At 42.4% G+C, this 20,610-nt stretch overlaps 2 protein-coding genes and 8 non-coding genes across 10 annotated transcripts; 2 read left to right on the top strand and 8 right to left on the bottom strand.

Annotated features, from left to right (window-relative positions):
• Nucleotides 1-229: 229 nt before the first annotated feature.
• On the bottom strand, nucleotides 230-348 carry LOC116712857 (5S ribosomal RNA). The gene has a single exon (XR_004337701.1). It is a non-coding gene; the product is annotated as a 5S ribosomal RNA (ribosomal RNA).
• Nucleotides 349-569: 221 nt separating this feature from the next.
• On the bottom strand, nucleotides 570-688 carry LOC116712070 (5S ribosomal RNA). The gene has a single exon (XR_004337414.1). It is a non-coding gene; the product is annotated as a 5S ribosomal RNA (ribosomal RNA).
• A 386-nt stretch (nucleotides 689-1,074) lies between these two features.
• On the bottom strand, nucleotides 1,075-1,193 carry LOC116712064 (5S ribosomal RNA). Its single transcript, XR_004337413.1, has one exon. It is a non-coding gene; the product is annotated as a 5S ribosomal RNA (ribosomal RNA).
• A 571-nt stretch (nucleotides 1,194-1,764) lies between these two features.
• Nucleotides 1,765-1,883, bottom strand: LOC116712666 (5S ribosomal RNA). Its single transcript, XR_004337611.1, has one exon. It is a non-coding gene; the product is annotated as a 5S ribosomal RNA (ribosomal RNA).
• Nucleotides 1,884-2,408: 525 nt separating this feature from the next.
• LOC116712058 (5S ribosomal RNA) lies at nucleotides 2,409-2,527 on the bottom strand. The gene has a single exon (XR_004337412.1). It is a non-coding gene; the product is annotated as a 5S ribosomal RNA (ribosomal RNA).
• A 386-nt stretch (nucleotides 2,528-2,913) lies between these two features.
• Nucleotides 2,914-3,032, bottom strand: LOC116712749 (5S ribosomal RNA). The gene has a single exon (XR_004337658.1). It is a non-coding gene; the product is annotated as a 5S ribosomal RNA (ribosomal RNA).
• Nucleotides 3,033-3,603: 571 nt separating this feature from the next.
• Nucleotides 3,604-3,722, bottom strand: LOC116712849 (5S ribosomal RNA). Its single transcript, XR_004337698.1, has one exon. It is a non-coding gene; the product is annotated as a 5S ribosomal RNA (ribosomal RNA).
• Nucleotides 3,723-3,943: 221 nt separating this feature from the next.
• LOC116712056 (5S ribosomal RNA) lies at nucleotides 3,944-4,062 on the bottom strand. The gene has a single exon (XR_004337411.1). It is a non-coding gene; the product is annotated as a 5S ribosomal RNA (ribosomal RNA).
• A 1,317-nt stretch (nucleotides 4,063-5,379) lies between these two features.
• On the top strand, nucleotides 5,380-9,706 carry LOC116710883 (uncharacterized). The gene is made up of 5 exons (XM_032550174.1): nucleotides 5,380-5,916; nucleotides 6,052-6,159; nucleotides 6,249-7,097; nucleotides 7,297-7,680; nucleotides 8,308-9,706. Exons 1-4 carry the CDS (start codon nucleotides 5,380-5,382, stop codon nucleotides 7,357-7,359), a joined length of 1,557 nt encoding a protein of 518 aa, XP_032406065.1. The 3' UTR covers nucleotides 7,360-7,680; nucleotides 8,308-9,706.
• On the top strand, nucleotides 7,540-20,277 carry LOC116710873 (WD repeat-containing protein 78-like). Its single transcript, XM_032550161.1, has 17 exons — nucleotides 7,540-7,680; nucleotides 8,427-8,552; nucleotides 11,863-12,026; nucleotides 12,591-12,712; nucleotides 13,137-13,278; nucleotides 13,373-13,512; nucleotides 13,669-13,815; nucleotides 14,893-15,078; nucleotides 15,725-15,879; nucleotides 16,059-16,145; nucleotides 16,231-16,385; nucleotides 17,331-17,491; nucleotides 18,024-18,142; nucleotides 18,705-18,803; nucleotides 19,478-19,704; nucleotides 19,800-19,953; nucleotides 20,050-20,277. The coding sequence occupies exons 1-17, from the start codon at nucleotides 7,540-7,542 to the stop codon at nucleotides 20,098-20,100; spliced, it is 2,376 nt and encodes a 791-aa protein (XP_032406052.1). The 3' UTR covers nucleotides 20,101-20,277.
• Nucleotides 20,278-20,610: the final 333 nt, after the last annotated feature.

The following is a 20,610-nucleotide window of genomic DNA, read 5'->3' as shown; positions in this document are numbered from 1 at the left end:
TGTGTCCCTCAATGTGAAATATTTTAAAGGCAGCAGCACCAAAAGGCTTACAGCACCTGGTATTCCCAGGCGGTCTCCCGTGCTTCTCCGTAGAGTTAGCCGTGCTTCTCCGTAGGGTTAGTCGTGCTTCTCCATAGGGTTAAGCGTGCTTCTTTGTGGGGGCAAAACATTGAGGGACACTTAGTTGTGTCCCTCAATGTGAAATATTTTAAAGATAGCAGTACCAAAAGGCTTACAGCACCTGGTATTCCCAGGCGGTCTCCCATCCAAGTACTAACCAGGCCCGACCCTGCTTAGCTTCCAAGATCAGACGAGATCGGGCGTTCTCAAGGTAGTGTGGCTGTAAGCCACAAAGTACTGCCAGCTACAGCTTTTCGTAAAGCAGCACATCCAGTTGGCACTGTTTCTTTTTGCTTTGATTACACCTCTGTAGGGTTAGCCGTGCTTCTCCGTAGGGTTAAGCGTGCTTCTTCGTCGGGTTAAGCGTGCTTCTTTGTGGGGGCAAAACGTTGAGGGACACTTAGTTGTGTCCCTCAATGTGAAATATTTTAAAGATAGCAGTACCAAAAGGCTTACAGCACCTGGTATTCCCAGGCGGTCTCCCATCCAAGTACTAACCAGGCCCGACCCTGCTTAGCTTCCGAGATCAGACGAGATCGGGCGTTCTCAAGGTAGTGTGGCCGTAAGCCACAATGTGCTAACAGGAACAGCTTTTCGTAAAGCAGCAAAGCCAGTTGCCACTTTGTTTCTTTTTGCTTTGATTACACCTCTGTAGGGTTAGCCGTACTTCTCCGTAGAGTTAGCCGTGCTTCTCCATAGGGTTAAGCATGCTTCTTTGTGGGGGTAAAACATTGAGGGACACTTAGTTGTGTCCCTCAATGTGAAATATTTTAAAGGCAGCAGCACCAAAAGGCTTACAGCACCTGGTATTCCCAGGCGGTCTCCCGTGCTTCTCCGTAGGGTTAGTCTTGCTTCTTCGTAGGGTTAAGCGTGCTTCTTTGTGGGGGCAAAACGTTGAGGGACACTTTGTTGTGTCCCTCAATGTGAAATATTTTAAAGGCAGCAGCACCAAAAGGCTTACAGCACCTGGTATTCCCAGGCGGTCTCCCATCCAAGTACTAACCAGGCCCGACCCTGCTTAGCTTCCGAGATCAGACGAGATCGGGCGTTCTCAAGGTAGTGTGGCCGTAAGCCACGAAGTACTGCCAGCTACAGCTTTTCGTAAAGCAGCACATCCAGTTAGCACTTTGTTTCTTTTTGCTTTGATTACACCTCTGTAGGGTTAGCCGTGCTTCTCCGTAGGGTTAGTCGTGCTTCTTCGTCGGGTTAAGCGTGCTTCTTTGTGGGGGCAAAACGTTGAGGGACACTTTGTTGTGTCCCTCAATGTGAAATATTTTAAAGGCAGCAGCACCAAAAGGCTTACAGCACCTGGTATTCCCAGGCGTTCTCCCGTGTTTCTCCGTAGGGTTAGTCGTGCTTCTTCGTAGGGTTAAGCGTGCTTCTTTGTGGGGGCAAAACGTTGAGGGACACTTTGTTGTGTCCCTCAATGTGAAATATTTTAAAGGCAGCAGCACCAAAAGGCTTACAGCACCTGGTATTCCCAGGCGGTCTCCCGTGCTTCTCCGTAGAGTTAGCCGTGCTTCTCCGTAGGGTTAGTCGTGCTTCTCCATAGGGTTAAGCGTGCTTCTTTGTGGGGGCAAAACATTGAGGGACACTTAGTTGTGTCCCTCAATGTGAAATATTTTAAAGATAGCAGTACCAAAAGGCTTACAGCACCTGGTATTCCCAGGCGGTCTCCCATCCAAGTACTAACCAGGCCCGACCCTGCTTAGCTTCCAAGATCAGACGAGATCGGGTGTTCTCAAGGTAGTGTGGCTGTAAGCCACAAAGTACTGCCAGCTACAGCTTTTCGTAAAGCAGCACATCCAGTTGGCACTGTTTCTTTTTGCTTTGATTACACCTCTGTAGGGTTAGCCGTGCTTCTCCGTAGGGTTAAGCATGCTTCTTTGTGGGGGTAAAACATTGAGGGACACTTAGTTGTGTCCCTCAATGTGAAATATTTTAAAGGCAGCAGCACCAAAAGGCTTACAGCACCTGGTATTCCCAGGCGGTCTCCCGTGCTTCTCCGTAGGGTTAGTCGTGCTTCTTCGTCGGGTTAAGCGTGCTTCTTTGTGGGGGCAAAACGTTGAGGGACACTTTGTTGTGTCCCTCAATGTGAAATATTTTAAAGGCAGCAGCACCAAAAGGCTTACAGCACCTGGTATTCCCAGGCGGTCTCCCGTGCTTCTCCGTAGGGTTAGTCGTGCTTCTTCGTAGGGTTAAGCGTGCTTCTTTGTGGGGGCAAAACGTTGAGGGACACTTTGTTGTGTCCCTCAATGTGAAATATTTTAAAGGCAGCAGCACCAAAAGGCTTACAGCACCTGGTATTCCCAGGCGGTCTCCCATCCAAGTACTAACCAGGCCCGACCCTGCTTAGCTTCCGAGATCAGACGAGATCGGGCGTTCTCAAGGTAGTGTGGCCGTAAGCCACAAAGTACTGCCAGCTACAGCTTTTCGTAAAGCAGCACATCCAGTTGGCACTTTGTTTCTTTTTGCTTTGATTACACCTCTGTAGGGTTAGCCGTGCTTCTCCGTAGGGTTAGTCGTGCTTCTTCGTCGGGTTAAGCGTGCTTCTTTGTGGGGGCAAAACGTTGAGGGACACTTTGTTGTGTCCCTCAATGTGAAATATTTTAAAGGCAGCAGCACCAAAAGGCTTACAGCACCTGGTATTCCCAGGCGGTCTCCCGTGCTTCTCCGTAGGGTTAGTCGTGCTTCTTCGTAGGGTTAAGCGTGCTTCTTTGTGGGGGCAAAACGTTGAGGGACACTTTGTTGTGTCCCTCAATGTGAAATATTTTAAAGGCAGCAGCACCAAAAGGCTTACAGCACCTGGTATTCCCAGGCGGTCTCCCATCCAAGTACTAACCAGGCCCGACCCTGCTTAGCTTCCGAGATCAGACGAGATCAGGCGTTCTCAAGGTAGTGTGGCCGTAAGCCACAAAGTACTGCCAGCTACAGCTTTTCGTAAAGCAGCACATCCAGTTGGCACTTTGTTTCTTTTTGCTTTGATTACACCTCTGTAGGGTTAGCCGTGCTTCTCCGTAGGGTTAGTCGTGCTTCTTCGTCGGGTTAAGCGTGCTTCTTTGTGGGGGCAAAACGTTGAGGGACACTTTGTTGTGTCCCTCAATGTGAAATATTTTAAAGGCAGCAGCACCAAAAGGCTTACAGCACCTGGTATTCCCAGGCGTTCTCCCGTGCTTCTCCGTAGGGTTAGTCGTGCTTCTTCGTAGGGTTAAGCGTGCTTCTTTGTGGGGGCAAAACGTTGAGGGACACTTTGTTGTGTCCCTCAATGTGAAATATTTTAAAGGCAGCAGCACCAAAAGGCTTACAGCACCTGGTATTCCCAGGCGGTCTCCCGTGCTTCTCCGTAGAGTTAGCCGTGCTTCTCCGTAGGGTTAGTCGTGCTGCTCCATAGGGTTAAGCGTGCTTCTTTGTGGGGGCAAAACATTGAGGGACACTTAGTTGTGTCCCTCAATGTGAAATATTTTAAAGATAGCAGTACCAAAAGGCTTACAGCACCTGGTATTCCCAGGCGGTCTCCCATCCAAGTACTAACCAGGCCCGACCCTGCTTAGCTTCCAAGATCAGACGAGATCGGGCGTTCTCAAGGTAGTGTGGCTGTAAGCCACAAAGTACTGCCAGCTACAGCTTTTCGTAAAGCAGCACATCCAGTTGGCACTGTTTCTTTTTGCTTTGATTACACCTCTGTAGGGTTAGCCGTGCTTCTCCGTAGGGTTAAGCGTGCTTCTTCGTCGGGTTAAGCGTGCTTCTTTGTGGGGGCAAAACGTTGAGGGACACTTAGTTGTGTCCCTCAATGTGAAATATTTTAAAGATAGCAGTACCAAAAGGCTTACAGCACCTGGTATTCCCAGGCGGTCTCCCATCCAAGTACTAACCAGGCCCGACCCTGCTTAGCTTCCGAGATCAGACGAGATCGGGCGTTCTCAAGGTAGTGTGGCCGTAAGCCACAATGTGCTAACAGGAACAGCTTTTCGTAAAGCAGCAAAGCCAGTTGCCACTTTGTTTCTTTTTGCTTTGATTACACCTCTGTAGGGTTAGCCGTACTTCTCCGTAGAGTTAGCCGTGCTTCTCCATAGGTTTAAGCATGCTTCTTTGTGGGGGTAAAACATTGAGGGACACTTAGTTGTGTCCCTCAATGTGAAATATTTTAAAGGCAGCAGCACCAAAAGGCTTACAGCACCTGGTATTCCCAGGCGGTCTCCCGTGCTTCTCCGTAGGGTTAGTCTTGCTTCTTCGTAGGGTTAAGCGTGCTTCTTTGTGGGGGCAAAACATTGAGGGACACTTAGTTGTGTCCCTCAATGTGAAATATTTTAAAGGCAGCAGCACCAAAAGGCTTACAGCACCTGGTATTCCCAGGCGGTCTCCCGTGCTTCTCCGTAGGGTTAAGCGTGCTTCTTTGTGGGGGCAAAACATTGCCCCCACAAATATTTAAACATCTTTAAATATTTTAAAGATAGCAGTACCAAAAGGCTTACAGCACCTGGTATTCCCAGGCGGGCGAGCGCCAAAGTCCCTATGCCGACCAATCATTGAGCGCCGTTGAGCAAGTTGAGCAGCTCAACAGCCAATCATTGAGCGAGCTCCTTGCTCAGCAGTACAATCAGATGGCCGCGTCGGCAGTAAGTACGAAGAGATTGACTGATTAAGTTTTCAAAGTATTTATCGGCTATATACGTTTCAGCACAGCTAACATAGATCGACGTAAATATGCCGACATTCTTGATAATCTTCGTAATGTTTATCAAAAAAGAAAAATTATATAATTAAAAGAATATGATACGATCAACAGTTAGACATAATTACTGGCCAAAACACCGCTTTGAATTAGGAAGAGGAGCGATAGCATCACACTGCAGGTGGTGAGGCGGGGCAGCAACGCAGGTATGGAAGCTGGTGAAAGTTTCCACGTAAAATCTCATCTGTATCGACCAGAGTATAATGTCTATAAACTTTTTTATTTTTTATAAAAATTCATGTGAGTAGTTTTGCTTGAGCATAGATGGTTAGAGCAGGTCTCTTTTTGTATTGTTTGCTATTCGTTTTTTCATAATGTTAAATGATAGTAGTTCACACAATATATACTTACATGCATTCAAATGTAAGTCGGATGTGATTTCCAAATGATTATTCACCACTTTTGTAGAACTTTTGCACCTTCTTTATTGTACTGTACAGTTTGAAAATAAGAAGCTTCTCTGAAATCTATTTCTGTTTTTTGTTCATTATTATTATTATTATTGTTATTATTATTAGGTATTCACAATGGAATTGGACGGCCACAAGTGCAGCGTGTGTGACAGGACTTTCTCTGTGAAGTCCAACCTCACTCGGCACATGAAGCTTCATGGTCCGAAGGAGTATCTGTGTGAGGTGAGCGGAAGAGGCTTCGCTCAGAAGCAGCAACTCAGCAGCCACCTGAAGCAGCACCTCTACCCTTTTCTCCGCCTCTACAGGCCGGGGGAGGCCAAGCTGCAGTGCACCGATGCAGCCAAGGCTGTGGCAGCGGCCCCCTCCAAAGCAGTAGACCCCACCTCTCTGGATCCAGAAAAGCTGGAGGCTGCTGCTAAAAAAGCCGGTGGAGAAATGTGGGGAGGCCTGCTAGTTGTCACTTTTGGCAAATACGCAGGGCAAACTTTCAGGTGGCTGCTGGAGAACGACGTGGGGTGGGTGACATGGCTGCTCTCTGAGTACTGCCAGAAGGGAGAGAAGAACCAGCTTCTCAAGTGGCAGAAGGAGCGACTTCTGGAGTACGTCAGAGAGTTCCCGCCTGTCACCTTCCATCTGGACAAGTGCTCGGAGGCAACGTAGACGTTTTCACTCTGAATACAATATTTTTATAATAATGTTTAGGAAAAATATATATGATGCGTGTCATTTAAATGCAGCACACCTTCAATAAAAAATTTTTAAAAATCTATGTTTACTTTACTTTAGTTGGTGCAGAACTTTGTGTGGACAAGGACTGATGTGGAAAAGGGAAAGACAACTGAGGCTGCCATGTCTGATTTTCAGTCAGACTATGCCAGTGATGCTGAGCTGTTGGCTGCTGCTGGTAATTATCATGCACACTGTTTTTAAGTTTATGTTTTCTTATTGATGACAAAATATTCAAAACTTCTGGCTAAATACAGTGCAAAGTTGGGGAGTCCGAAGTGCCAGTGTCCACCCAGCTCACCACCTGGGCAGAGATCGCACCTGCTGGCAGCCAGGACTCTCAGGGCAGACCACCGGACACCTCTGCTTCTGAAGCTGACGGAGTCTTGCTGGAGGGCTGGCAGAAGTACTGGGAGCATCTGACTCCATCTGGACAAGCTCCCGGTATAACTGCCCCCAACATCAAGTGGCTGAAAAATGACGAGCTGTACGACCTGTTTGACAGAATGTTGTCAAACAGGAGAGGAAACTCAGAGGAGAGGAAACTCCTGAAGAACAAGATGGAGTTCCACCCACCTCTACCTCCCACATCTGTCAAGGGAGGGCTGCCAAGCATGACATCATTTTTCACCACTCCAGTCTTCTTCTGGCACCTGATTGGTGTGATGCAAGCTAAGATCCGCTGCCCCAACTCCAACTGCCCCGCACCACCGGGCGAATTCCTGAAGAAGAAAGGCTTCGGCAGCTACGCCAGCCAGGTGTGTGGCATGACCAACAGCTACACCCTGTTGACGGAGAAGCTGAAGTGTCCGTACTGCGAAAAGGTGAGGCGGGTGGCGAGCGAGCCGCACGGCGACACCGAAGACGTGGGTGGTTGTCGTGAGCAGCAGTACATCTGGCTGGCGCACAGTCCCAAGATCCTGATGAACCTGGCTCCGGCTGTCAGAAGCATGTTTCCTGCCATACTGTGTGGAAAGTGGGCTGTGGACAAGGGCGTGGTCACTCTCCTGAACGACCGGGTCAACAGCGTCTCAATGAGCAAGGTGCAGAGGCTGCTGCAGCAGGGCCACGACGAGAAGAAAGACTTCGGCACCTACGCCAGGCAGGTGTGTGACATGACCAACAGTTACACCTTGTTGACGGAGAAGCTGAGGTATCCGTATTGTGAAAAAGTGAGGCAGGAAGCAGCTTTTAACAAATTTTTTTTCAGGTCCTATTTTTCTTGCTAAGGTTTAACGCAGTACCTGTTTTAACATTTTCACATCTTGAGCAATGTGTTGGATATATTTTGTCTTTCTTCTGCAGAAAATCTCCTTGAAGAGTCTGAGGTGCCTGTCTCTATGCGGCTCACCACCTCGGGAAAGATAACACCGGCTGGCAGTCAGGAGTCTTCTCAGGGTGGACAACCAGACACACCGACTCAAATGGCATCTTGCTGGCATAAGTACTGGGAGCATCTGCACAAACCCCTGGTTTGTTTCCCTGACTTTTCTGTGTTTCAGCGACTGAAACACTGAGAAGGCGGCTGCAAACTACAGGAAAACCGTAATGCTGAAGCTGAAGCTCCATCACAGAGCGTCGACAGAAGAACCAATGCCAGCTGCTCCGACTCTTCCAGGATCGCTGCCAGTTCCAGAACGACCTCGGGTTCAATACCGAGGCTGGGAAAAGGCATGGCCAGAAGTGGAGGTGAGTGGTTCAGTCCTTCCTTTCATAAGTAAGCCTGTCACAATAAGCAATAAAGCAATTAATCGCATGGTAACTTCAAATGAGCTTGATCATTTCCATTTGGACAGTCATTTAAGAGATGCTCCACTTTAATATCTTTGAAGAGCTTGCATCTTAAGAAATGCTGCCAATGTTTGACACTGTTTGCACTACCTGCTGCTTTTGCCCGTTTTCCCTGTCCAAGCTGATTTTATATATATATATGATTTTGATTACAAAAACTTCATAATACATTTTACTTATTGTTGCACTCGTTTTGTTTATTTTGGACATTTAAAATGTCTCAGTTCCTGTGTTAAATGTTCATGTATTAATATAGCATTATAATCATCACACAGGTTTAAAATGGTTTCAAATTGACAATTTGTTGCAATAATCTCTGGGACAATTTATCATCCAGCAAAATTTGTAATCGTGACAGGCCTATTCACAATTGTGGATATTTGATTACAATATGTAAACTTAAGTGTATTTATCAGCTGAATATTTTAACTAACTTTACACAATGTGTGTTGATGGTTCATACATTTGAAGTTTTATGGTGTTGCTTATGAATCACATATTTACCTTGATTTTTTTTTTTTGCAGTTTAGATATGGAAGAGCCAGAGCGAGTTGAGCGGTGCATCCATCCTTACACCCTCTGTGGCCTTGTCCATCCCACCCAGACCCTCTGCAGTACCGGTCCTGGTCGTGGTTCCTTCTCAGCCACAGGCGCTACCCATGATGCTCTACGGAGCCTCCAGCACTCTGAGCGCCATACTTTTGGCTCCGCCCCCTCGCGATTACATCCAGGCCAACCAAGCCTCTTTAGTCCTTGTGGAGTCATGCAAAGTACCCCAGTGTGGTGGACAGAAGAAATTATGCATGCCCTGCAAAACAGGATGGTGAAAGTTGTCAAAACCATATTGCCCAAAAACTACAAAATCCACAAATCCCGGTTTTGAAGGCGTTTATTACAGTTTTAAACTTTTTTTTTTTTTTTTTTTTTAAATGTAGTGGATGAAGAATTCAAAAAGAAAACCCCAAAAAACTAGAGGACCAACTACATCAGCAAGTAGTCCATTGAATATTATAAATAAATAAATAAATGGGAGTAATCCAGCTGTTTTAGTCCAGGTACAGATATCTTATGGGTCAAACAATTTAACTCATTTTGTAGCCTATTTTCCTTGTTTCTTTTGACTTAATTCTCATAACTACTACTCTAGTTGCCCTCTACTAATCTCTTTTTTTACTGATGCTATTGTGTATATTTATTTATTTTCAGTTTATTTGGTTAAAGAACAGTTTCCAAAAGTATGAATCCTCCCTTTTGTTCAATCAATATTTCGGTAATTTTGTCTTGTTTCCATTGCAAAAGATTCAAGCATAATTAGTAAGTCAATGTGCTGATATTTAATCACCTATGTTGCCTGTATGAAGTTCTTGCCTTATCTGTGAGGTGACATAAAACGTCTTAGGCATGGACGAGGCTGATTGACAAGACCAAGCCCCTCCTCCTGGCTCTGATTGGTTGTTTCTGACATGGAGCGGTGCATCTCTGCAGATGACAGTAGGACCTGCAGGAAGGAAGCAGAGGGGCTCCATTTCTTCATGTTATATTGTCAGTTTTATCATATACAAACTTTTTTTTTTTTTTAAGTTGCCTACTGTAGCTTTAAATGTACTCGGCTTTCACCTTACTTACATAAAACAGTACATATTGTACATTAACACGATTGATATATTATGGATTTGCCCTTATCTATGCCAGCAATGTCAGCTCTTTGATGGCTGTTTTAAGAAAGCACATGTATGAATTTATTTTCCGATTAAACAATTCTAGTAATAAAATTATCCTGCTGCTGACTAAGGTAAAATACTCATCCGTATTTTGGAAACATTGGTATGAATGCCTTTTTTGCATTTTTTTATTCTATTGTATTTATTCTTTTATGTCATTTGGACTTCGAGTCTGCAATAAAGCCTAACTTCTCTCAATGTTGGATAGTTTAGTTTTGTTGTGTAATGGTAAAAATAGCAAGAGAGAAAGAGAGATTCCCATAGACTTTCTGCAGCCATGCTTACTGGCAGTGTTGCCCACCTTTTTTTTTTTTAGCGGGACAGGGAGCCGACTGATTGACTGAATCATTTAAGTATGGTAAATGTTACAGGGTCAAGTTAAATATATGAATATCTTGCTAAACATTTTTCCTTCACCGATATTATGCAGGTGAAATGGAAGCTAACAAGGGCCTGTAGCTAAGCTAACATGTTGATAATCACACACTATAGTTTACAGACCTCTCGGAGAAAAACTGGGTTAAAAGCTGACGCCCGGTCTTTCCTTTTTTTTTTTTTTTTTTTTCTTTGTATGAAAATCTGGATTTATTACCATTCTTGGCAACATAGTTGTCCCTGTTGTTTCCGTCTTCTACCGATTGACTGCTACTCAACACGAACACGTGTGCTAAAGCAGGAACAAACCATTTCATGCAGATATTTGGGGGTGTTCGGTAAATATGAACGTCTGCGAAGACTGTAAACAGCAGCGCTCTCGTCTTGCCCGACAGAGGGCGCTAATTTAAAACAGAGAAGATGAGTCAGTCGTGGACACAGGAGACATGAATACAGGCTGTGTGACGGTCTGGAAAATGGGCTTTTAAAAATACAAATGAACGTTAGAGCACGTTATTGTTATTATTAGTGGTAGGTCTGATATTCGTAGTTTTTTTCTCCTTCTTCTCCTTTTACTTGTTAAAGAGAAATTCATTAACTGACACTGTAGCGAGAATGTTGCAGTTGCTATGGAGACAGAGCGTTAGATCAGATTTGATTCAGTTAGTTCAAACTGATTCTCCTCAGATTGAAGCATTTTTAGAAGCGTTTAAAACTTTGAACGACAGTCGGCCAAACGTAATCCAGAGAACTACATTAAGTAAGGTCAAAAGTCCCGAAAAAACTCGGAACACCAAACTACTAGCAGACATTTGAGGAGGGCTTCAACTTCGTACGGGATAGAGGTTGATCGCAGAAATTAACCTACAATGAAGGAAGGAGATAGAAAGCAATCTATACTGCTTAGTTCGTAAGTTTCAAAGAGATATTTACTATACTACTATTGTTGCATACTGTAACTATTGTTCTCGTTGAAGATACCCAAAACTAAGGGTTGCTAATGAAAGAGCCATGAGCCAATTAGATTGGCTAACCAAGTCCTGTCTTAAAGTAAATTGTGTTCGTTTGGCTTTCTTTTAGCGCATCTGGAATAAATAGATCCAAAGAGTTAAAAAACAACCAGCAAATAAGGCGAAAAAGGAGGTTTTCAGGTTTTGTATTCCAGCAGAAAGATCCCTGTCTTCAACACAGCGGCAAAGGAATTCGGGTACACAAACCTAACTTTTCTCTTTACATTTTTATCATTCATTCAAGTTAAATGTCACTGTTTTCTGTCACCATTTATATACCATACCATTTTACCATAAAAATGGTATGGTATAAAAAATACCATTTTTTCCCCCCCTTGTGGCTGTTCAGTCATATGCTACATCAGAGACTGACTCCAAAAAAAAGAGAATATCCAAAGAGTTGTGTGAAAAAAATGTGTTGTTGGTGTCAGAGGTTGAAGGAGAATAGTAACTATTTTGAGATGATGAATGATGATAAACTATGTCAAATACCATCTCTAAATTGGTTGACATGTTGGATGTTAAAACAAACAGATGGGCTCCAGGTACAGGAGAACAGCGTACTACTTTTCCCAAAACGTCACCAAAACTGGATGATAATAATATTAATAACAGATAGGAAAACTGGTGTATAGTCCAACAAGTGGTGATTTTAACTTAGAAAATTGCGCCATTATATGGTAAAGGAATTGCAGCTTGTGTGAAACTTTTCAGTCTCGTCCAAATTCTCTTACGGGTTGTTTTTGCACCTTGTTGAAGAACGGAAGTAGTTGTAAAGGCCATTAGAGAGAAAAAAAGAACAAACTTGTAAACAAAAATCTAAATTATTTGAATAAAAGTTCTCATGACCATCTAAAAAAAACAATCTCAAATTATTACAAATCCCCCCCCCCCGGAAATTAACCCAAACACTTTGCTCCAAAACTCAATTACATATTTACAAATGTGTGTGGCTTGTCGTCCTTTCGCTCCAGGTGTTTGATTCTCAAGGGAGAGATGTTACTCCTCTGCCCCTGGTTGCCGTCGCTGACGACCCGGAGTCCAAAACACATGAAAAACCATCTCTGGAGGAAGTCCTTTTCAAAACCGGATCATTTATTTTCAAGTCCTCTACACCCAGTGATATGGTTTCGTCCAGGTACCAGACGGCGACATTCAAACACAAAAGCCGTATACGTGTCGTACCCTCCATGTTTATTGGGACGCCTGGTAAAAATGTTTTAAAAGCCTTCAAAAAAATGTATGTTTAATTTTATCAATGTCACCGTCTCTTTTATTGGAATATACAAATATTCAGTATAGGGAAACAGCCCACCACAGTACAAAGAAATAATTTGACGCTTTTCACAACCATCTTTTGCCAGTAAGTCTACTAGAACATTCCACACGGCCGAAGCATGCATGGAGAGAAATTTATGGACATTAATTTTTTGGACAGTTTCTCTGCATTTCTCCAAAAATTGAAAGTCAAAAATTGAGATCGCTGAGAAGCTTTTGAAAAAAGATTGATTTTTGTGACTGATGAACTTCAACTTTGCAAATTTGGTCCTAAGTTTTGAATCTGTCGTAATGTTTCTATGTGAAATGATATATGGCATATGGAGTTCACTACGTCATGCTTTCAAACAATGTTTCTATGGGTCTTTTTTATTTTGGAATAGAATAAATATTCCGACACTTAAACTCTTTCTGTTTGTGTGAATTTCAGGTTGCTTGGCAGCTCATTTACCAGCTTGCCCGTGGAATCTGGTTTTCTCTCAAGAAGCAGCATAACCGACTACAGTTTTCCTCTGCACGGCGCTGATGCTGCTGCTGCTTATGGCGGTTGCTATAATTTTTATTTTATTTTTTGCTATACATATTGAACGAATGCCCAGTGTAAATTCTTTGACTTGAGTTGTTGCCCTCAAGACAAGTAGATGAGGTCAGATTTGGTGTTTCTGTGTTAAATTTGGATATTAGTTTTGCTGATGAATAAATAGGAAATCAGTGTTTATTTATATTTTTTTTTAAATCCAAGTGATAAAAAGTATAAACAATGTCTCAAACTGACAGCAGACGACATTTCCTAAATATGTGCCAACTTTGGTGGAAATCAGAGCAGGGTTTCTTCAGAGTCTGCAAAGGTCAAAGTCAGGTTTATTCATATAGCACATCTCAGCAAAAAGGCAGTTCAAAGTGATTTGACAGAACTCTGTGTTTCGGCAGTTGTGCAGTTTTCTGGAAATAATACTCCCGTTACTTTCAGAATTCCCACTGAAGCCTGGCAGGCCAGGCGAGCCTGTGGCTCAGGCATTCGACATCATCCTCAGCGAGACGGACACCTTCTCGCTGCTGGACCTGTCCCCCACCCTCATCTCGGAAGATGCTGAGGATGCAGACGCGATGAAGTGAGCGCATCCGAAGCGAGATCTTGAACTTGAAGTGGAGCTTATGAGGCTAAAATCCCCCTTTTTGTTTGTTCTTTTTGCTCTTCTGTTGCAGCCAGAGAAACCGCGTCTACGCCGAGTTTTGCAGTAGTAAAATGGGCAGTGATAATTATCTAGAGCGATCATCTCAGGCACTTGTTGGGGAGTCTAAATGCAAATACACCCAGACCAAAAAGAACAGCAGTGTCAACAAGGGTGAGAGTTGATTTTCAGGGAAAACGAACACAGAAAACATCGCAAATGTTCTGATTATCCCGCTTATGTCTAATTTCAGATTTGTTTGACTTTTCTTAAAATAACCTTGGAAGGTAATAAAAAAAAAAGAATCATGTGTTGTCTCCATGCTTACAGGCACAATCGCTACTATCTGGGACATATATGATTCATTCTCTATGCCGAATGACTATAGGGAAATCCGGGAAACTGAGCAGGTGGATTATCTCATGAGCACCAGGAAAGAGCAAGACAGTTCAGAAGGAACCATGAGTGGGGACTCAGGTAACAGTTTCAGTGAAAATCAGGCTTACTTCTTGCTGTGCTACTAATCCTAGGCATTTTCTTTTCTAAAATATGCTAAATGTAATGATGAAATTTGTTTCAATTCAAAAAGTCAAACTCAGCACCCGAACGGGGATGTAGCTCGAGCTCAAATTTCTCTTCATTTCGATGATTATGTATTACAGCAAAAGGAACAAAATCATCTCCTCTTTATATAAAGCTTTATCATACCCTGTACAAGACTATGGCATTAAAATACTGTGCAGTTATCAGAAATAGAAATATTGTACTGAGTTGGATGTTAGTTGTTGTTTTTTATAATTTATTCTACAATTTTAACTTATTCTGCTAGGATTGAAAATAGATTCAATGTTACAATAAAGACGTATAATTAAACATTCATAATTAAAAATATAGTTAGAAATTTTTGCATGTTTTTCCTCTTCTTTCCTCCAACTTTCTGAAGTCTGCCTAGCACTCCCTGGTGGCCACTCCATAGTTCTCAGATCTCATAGGAAGCAGTTTTTTGTCATTGTAGAAAGAAAGACAAAAAACGAGTAGATGTACGCCAAAAAGCTCAGGAATTTTCAGATTAATCTTAAAAATTTTCTAGAACAAACAGGGAAATTATTGAGCTCCTAAAGTCGAAAATTTGCAAGAGAAAAACGCAGAAATTTTGGGGTTAAATCAGAAATTTTCAACAAAAAAAAAAAAACAAGGATATTTCGGCATTTCAAAAGTAAAAACTTTTTCCCTTTTTTTCTTTTTCTTTCTGTCTACGCAATTGTACTCGCATGCTCTAAACACAACCATAAACCATATCTGTCAGACTTTTATTTTGAAAACAAAAACACAAATGTTGCCTTCTATTCCACCTTCACAAGAAATTAACTGTGCTGGTCTTGCACATAAAATCCAAATAAATGAGATGAAAGTCTGTTCTATTATAACAATACTAATAAAGAACGTTCATGCCACTCGTTCATTTATCATTTCTTTGGGTTCCGCTTTGAGTCACATGTTTTTGCCATGTGTATGAAAAAGATTTTATTTTTTTTTTATGTGTCATTTCCACAGGCAGTGACGTCAGCTCGGAGGCAGAGCTGGACGCAGATCTGTTCATGGTGAAAACTGAGCCAGACTTAGAAAAGATCCTGTTGTCGGAAGCTTTCATGAACAGCGCGTTGGTAATGGAGAGGGTGATAGTGCTGAACGTTTTTCAGCCTCAGCTGGCTGCCTTCAGAGGGCTGCCTGTCCTGAAAGGTGAGCTCAGTCAGTCTGTACGTAGATGTGTTTCAACTGAGCTTAAAACTGAGCAAACTGGAATTTCGATAACCAATTTGTTTAATGGAAACGCGGCAATTTCAGAAAATAAAACTCACCTTTTTTTGACAAAAAGTTTAAGGATGAAGTGGCTTTTCTTCCGTATTGAAAGTCATGTTTTTCATTAGAAACACTTTTTTTTTTTTTTGCATCACGCAAGTCATGTGTTGCTGAAAAAGATGAAGAGGACGCCAAGAAGTGGTAGGCGGATGATGGCGCTGCATGTTTTTGAGTGACTTTTCCCGTGAGCAAACTTATTCACGTGGTTTTGACTTGTTACTTAGTAGAGACGCCGCAATTGGGAAATTTTGTTGTTTCGACATTAGCGGAACTTCAAAAAATTTTGCGCACATTTGTAATGGGAACTCAATTGGTGCTCTCGTTAGTCTTGTGTAGAGCAAGTTGTGTAACCTGTTAGCAACTTCCCAGTTAGAAATATGGTTACAAATGAATACTTTGCTTGTTTGTCAAATGTTTGACAATTTGTTTGTTTTGATTCACATTGCGCAGAACATCTAAGCATGTAATTAGTGTGGTGTAGTGTTGCATGAAGCTGTATGTAAAGTCATTATGTTTGCTGTTTAAGACCCGGACATCGAGGTCAGGCCTGGCTCTGAGGAACACATTACAGAGAAGAAAGACAAATATTTAACGCCAACGTTGGAGCCTCTCTGGACCTTCGTCAGCCCCCTGACCAGAGGACACAGCATCACCAGCATGGCATGGAACAAAAAGAATCCAGTAACACAGCCACACTTTGAAAACAGAAAATCAAATCACCAACAGTTATTGTCTTAATTTCATGGTGTAGATTCTTGTCTTTATTCAACCAATTCCCAAATCAGTGAAGAACATAATGGTTTAAAGAGATTAAGCCACACATTGTTGACAACTCTTATGTACCCCGACTTCTCTGGAAGGACATCCTGGCAGTAGGCTACGGAGGCTGGTCCTCAGGCAACCCACAACCAGGTCTCATTTGCTGCTGGTCTCTAAAAAACCTTATGGTGTGTTTCTCTGTTTGTGTAGCAATAAATTCAGCTGTAATAGGAAAAAAAACCCTCATTACTTAAATTTGTGTTTTATGTACAGTGGTCGGAGCGAGTGTTTCCCTGCCATAACAGTGTGACGTGCCTGGAGTTCTCTTCCAGCAACCCCAGCCATCTGGCCGTGGGGATGTACGACGGCTCTGTCGCCATCTACAACGTTCAGGTCGGAGACCACACGGCGTGCATCGCCGACAGCCGGTGAGAGCAACGCTGCGAAGGGTGCTAAAATGTGAGAACGTTAAAGCTGCAGTATGCAGCTTTTACAAAAATAGGCTTTTTCCAGATTTGTTAAAACTGTCACCATGTTGTGACAGTATGACGTGAGACAGATAGTCTGTGAAAAGATTAACCTCACAGCGCTGCTTCTGGGGTCTGCAATAATGCATCAATATCTGTCAAAAACAACCAATCAGAGCCTGGGGGAGTGTCTTGTCGCTGTCAATCATGCTCATGTATGCACTGGAAAATGTGTTAATGTCAGAGAAACCACTTACCGTTACAGGAAAACTATTGATCCGCCATCATTGGTGGAAACGCTAACTAGCCTTAGACTTCCTAGCAGGCTGTTCTGTGGTGAAGCAGCTGTAGTGTAGAAGAGAGCAAGGGGGAGTATGTGAGCGGCGCAAATCCAAGAGTTTGTTTGCCTAAGAAGTCCGGTTCATTTAGGGAGGTGTTAACTCTCATGTGGACCAAAAAAGCGAACTCTAGTCCACTTAAAAACCTCTGTTTCAGTTCAGTTGATGTGAACTTTAGTGCCAAACGGACTCAAGACCGCTCCAAAGGAAGTGAACTATAGCACTGGGCATTCTGGGTAAATACAATCAAAATAAAGAGTCTATCGCTAGCGGGAGAAGTAGATCTCAGTCTTTTACCAAGGACGAAAGAGAAATCCTACAACCGCTAAAATCTGATGCCACTCCATTTTACATTTGGTTGTAAAGTGGAGTTGTTCCGTTGTGCTCAGTGTCTTCTTCATGTCGTTTCCTTCAGTGGTTCTTGGTGCAGCGCCACCACAGGCGAAGAGGTGAACAGGTTTTTCAATTAGTTTGGATCATTTGACACCAAATCTAACAGACTATCAGCTGTGAAAAGTTAAGAGCTGCTTATTTATTAATACATTTTTTTGATTGTTTTCTTTCATAGTGACTGTGCTAAGAGGCACATGCAACCGGTGTGGCAGGTCACCTGGACCAAACAACAGCTGCAGCTATCGGGGGAAGAACGAGAAGAAGTTCTAGTGTCCGTCACAGGAGATGGCAGGATCACCAAGTGGCTCATCCTGCACAATGGTTTCAACTGCGTAGGTAATAAACCCCACACACACTACAGGTTCAACACAACGGGAGTGTAATTTTTACTATCTAAGCTTTGTTTTGTCATTTAAAATTTACACTTTAATTTCTATGAAAAGTCAGTGCATTAAATGGAATCAATTCTATCAAGCAGGAAGCGTCTTGTTTCTGCTGTGTGAGAATAAATCACCGCTGCCCCCAACTGTTGTGGAGAGGAACTGCCCCGCTGTGCCTGACCGCGTTTCCATTGACCACAGAATCGCGCAAATCGGAATGGAAACATGACAATTTTTTGATGCTTTTTTGCACTGGTGATATCATGTGCATAGATATAGATGATTGTGTTAAACACAATCATTGTGTAAAACACAATCATCTATTTTGACATGAAACCTGCAAAAATATATTTTTTAAAAACAACCAAAACCTCATGGAATGCAGATTTACTGATAAAGCCCAGCTCTGTTTTAATGATTATTACATCAATATCTTTGTTTTCTTTAAAAAAAAAAAACAACAAAAAAACCCCCGCATGTTTTCCCAGACCTGATGATCTTGAAAAGGAGTCAAGGTCGTAAACAGAGCATCGGAGGAGGCCAGTCGAAGACTGAAAATGTGCTGCTACCACAGACTACTGTTCTTTGCATTGACTTCCATCCAGACGTAAGTTGACTCAGGAAAATGAGCAAAAATCATATATTTTACATGAAACGTGAGGGACTGCTATACTGCCGTAGCATTATCAAGGGCCCGAAGTGCTACAATCTGATGAATAAGCAAGAGAAGTTTTATTTAATTCATAAAATAAATTAATCTCTTTGTCTGCAATTATCATCAGTACACATGTTTAGATATTAAAAAGTGAAATTACTTCATTAAAACAGGACCACTGCTGCACTAAACAACAAAATTTGCTTAAATAAATGAATCTTTTGATTTAATGCATGTTGATTTCATGCTTAACACATTATACTAAGTAGTGTGTATTTATTTAAAGCTTTTATCACACATTTGACAAGTAATACATTTCTTAATTTATTGAACTGTGTCACTGAATTCATCCATACCTGATTTTTGTCCAAACAATACAGACTTTCCTTTCTTTATCAAACTCCATCTCTCTTTAATCAGCAGAATATTACAGCTTACAGCTCAGTGTTCATGTGTCTGTCTCCTACTTTTATGTTAATAAAAATCTTAATCTCTTTTCCACATGGCGCTGCAGGACACTGGGATCTATGTGATCGGAACGTGGGACGGCGGCTTGCACAAGTGCTCTCTGTCCAACAGCGATCATTTTCTGGACACATACTGTAAACACCCTGTACGTTTTTACTGACCTCTATTTCAAATGTATACGTCGTAATATCTTCATTTTCTGTTCTGCAAAATTCAGCAGGAGAGAGCGGAAATGACTGAAAGTCTGACTTTTGTACACGCAGTTGGTCCGGGATTTCCTCTTGAGGATTTATGTTTTGTTTTTTTTTAATTCCATTTATTTACAAGCAGAAAACTAGCTACAGCGGCTGCTTGTGTTAGTAGAGTTTTGCTGAATAGCATTGGGATTATGAGTCAGAATTCTCAGATTAAAGTAAAAAATTTGAGACTAAACTCAGAATTCCAATTTTAATCTAGAAAATTCTGACTTTAATCTCAAAATTGTAACTTTAATTTTAAAAATTCCGACTTTAATCTTAGAATTTTCACTTTAATCTAAAAGTTTCTGACTTTAATCTAAAACATTCTGACTTTAACCTCAGAAATTCTCAAAATTTCTGACTTTAGTCTCAAAAATTCTGACTTTAATCTTAGAATTTTCACTATAATCCAAAGGTTTCTGACTTTAATCTAAAAAAATCTGACTTTAAACTCTGAAATTTTAGTTCAGAGTAAGAATTCTTTTCTTCTTTTTTTCAGCAGGCCTAATCCTTTTCCGTAAATGTATATATACATATATAAACAGAAAAACAGTGTTGTTCACTTATTCCTCTCCTGCAGTCCCCAGTGACGCATATCGAGTGGTCGCCTCTTTATTCAGACGTGTTCCTGAGCAGCTCTTCAGACGGGACGATTCAGCTGTGGAAGCTGGACACGCTGAACCCCAAAATGAGCTTCACGTCAGTGCAGAGCATAGTGGACAGCGTCAAGTGGTCCCCAAACTCCTGCACGGTGTTTGCAGCCATCTACAGGCAGCATGTGGAGGTCTGGGACCTTAGCAGAAGCATGTGAGTCACTCCGGCGTTCCCCTAGGCTGTGTGTTCGGTTCTGTTTCAAGCTGATTTGCAGCCAAACAGTAACAACGCAAACCCTTTTCGTCTAGCATGCTGCCCACTATGGTACACCACGCCGAGCCCGGCGTGACGCTGTCGTCCTTACTGTTTGCCAAAGGCTCAGATAGCGTTTTGGTTGGGGACAGTCAGGGTGAGGTGACTGTGTACAAGCTGAAAAACTTCAGAGTTGGGAAAGGAAAAAAGGTGAAGTACTTTTCATTTCCAAACATTCTCTTTGTCTAGACTGCCCCCAAAAAATGTTTAAGAATATATAGGGAACAGATGATGTCTCTGTTTCAGGTGTTAAATCTGGATGACGTCATGGCGTCTGTCGCCGGGTACGTTGACTGAAGAACCACCATGTAAAAAGGGAATCTAGTTATTACTTCAAATATGTGGAGTTTGTGGTCATTCAAAGACTGGCTTTTTTTTATTATTAAAACTTACAAAGGTTTGTGTTCTCAAATGTTAAATTGAAGACAGAAAGGCACAAAATAAACATATCATTTAACAGTTTCACAAAGTGTTGCTGTCAGGATCCGTGTTTTCTGTGTGTTTATTTTGAGTTTCCTGTGTATCTGTGTCTCCGTGTTGTCCTGTCTCCCTTTGATTAGTCCCCAGGTGTTTCTCGTTCCCTGATTACCTCTTGTGTATTTAGTGTCACCTGTGTCTCTGTGTCTTTGTCGGGTCCTTGTCGGTATTTGCCGCTCTTGGCGTTAGTTCGTTCCATGTGCCCAGTCTGTTTTCTCGTCCCTCGTTTACCGGTTGCTACCGGCGTCGAGCCCTGGCTTCAGCTTGGCCGTGCTGCCCGGCTTTGGGACCGTTTTTGGGGCTGTGTTTATTTCCTGGATTACTATTAAA

The sequence above is a fragment of the Xiphophorus hellerii genome, chromosome 2 (genome assembly GCF_003331165.1).
Source record: "Xiphophorus hellerii strain 12219 chromosome 2, Xiphophorus_hellerii-4.1, whole genome shotgun sequence".
Classification (NCBI taxonomy): domain Eukaryota; kingdom Metazoa; phylum Chordata; class Actinopteri; order Cyprinodontiformes; family Poeciliidae; genus Xiphophorus; species Xiphophorus hellerii.
The sequence above is the reverse complement of the archived record's forward strand: the minus strand, read 5'-3'. Positions and strand labels throughout refer to the sequence as shown.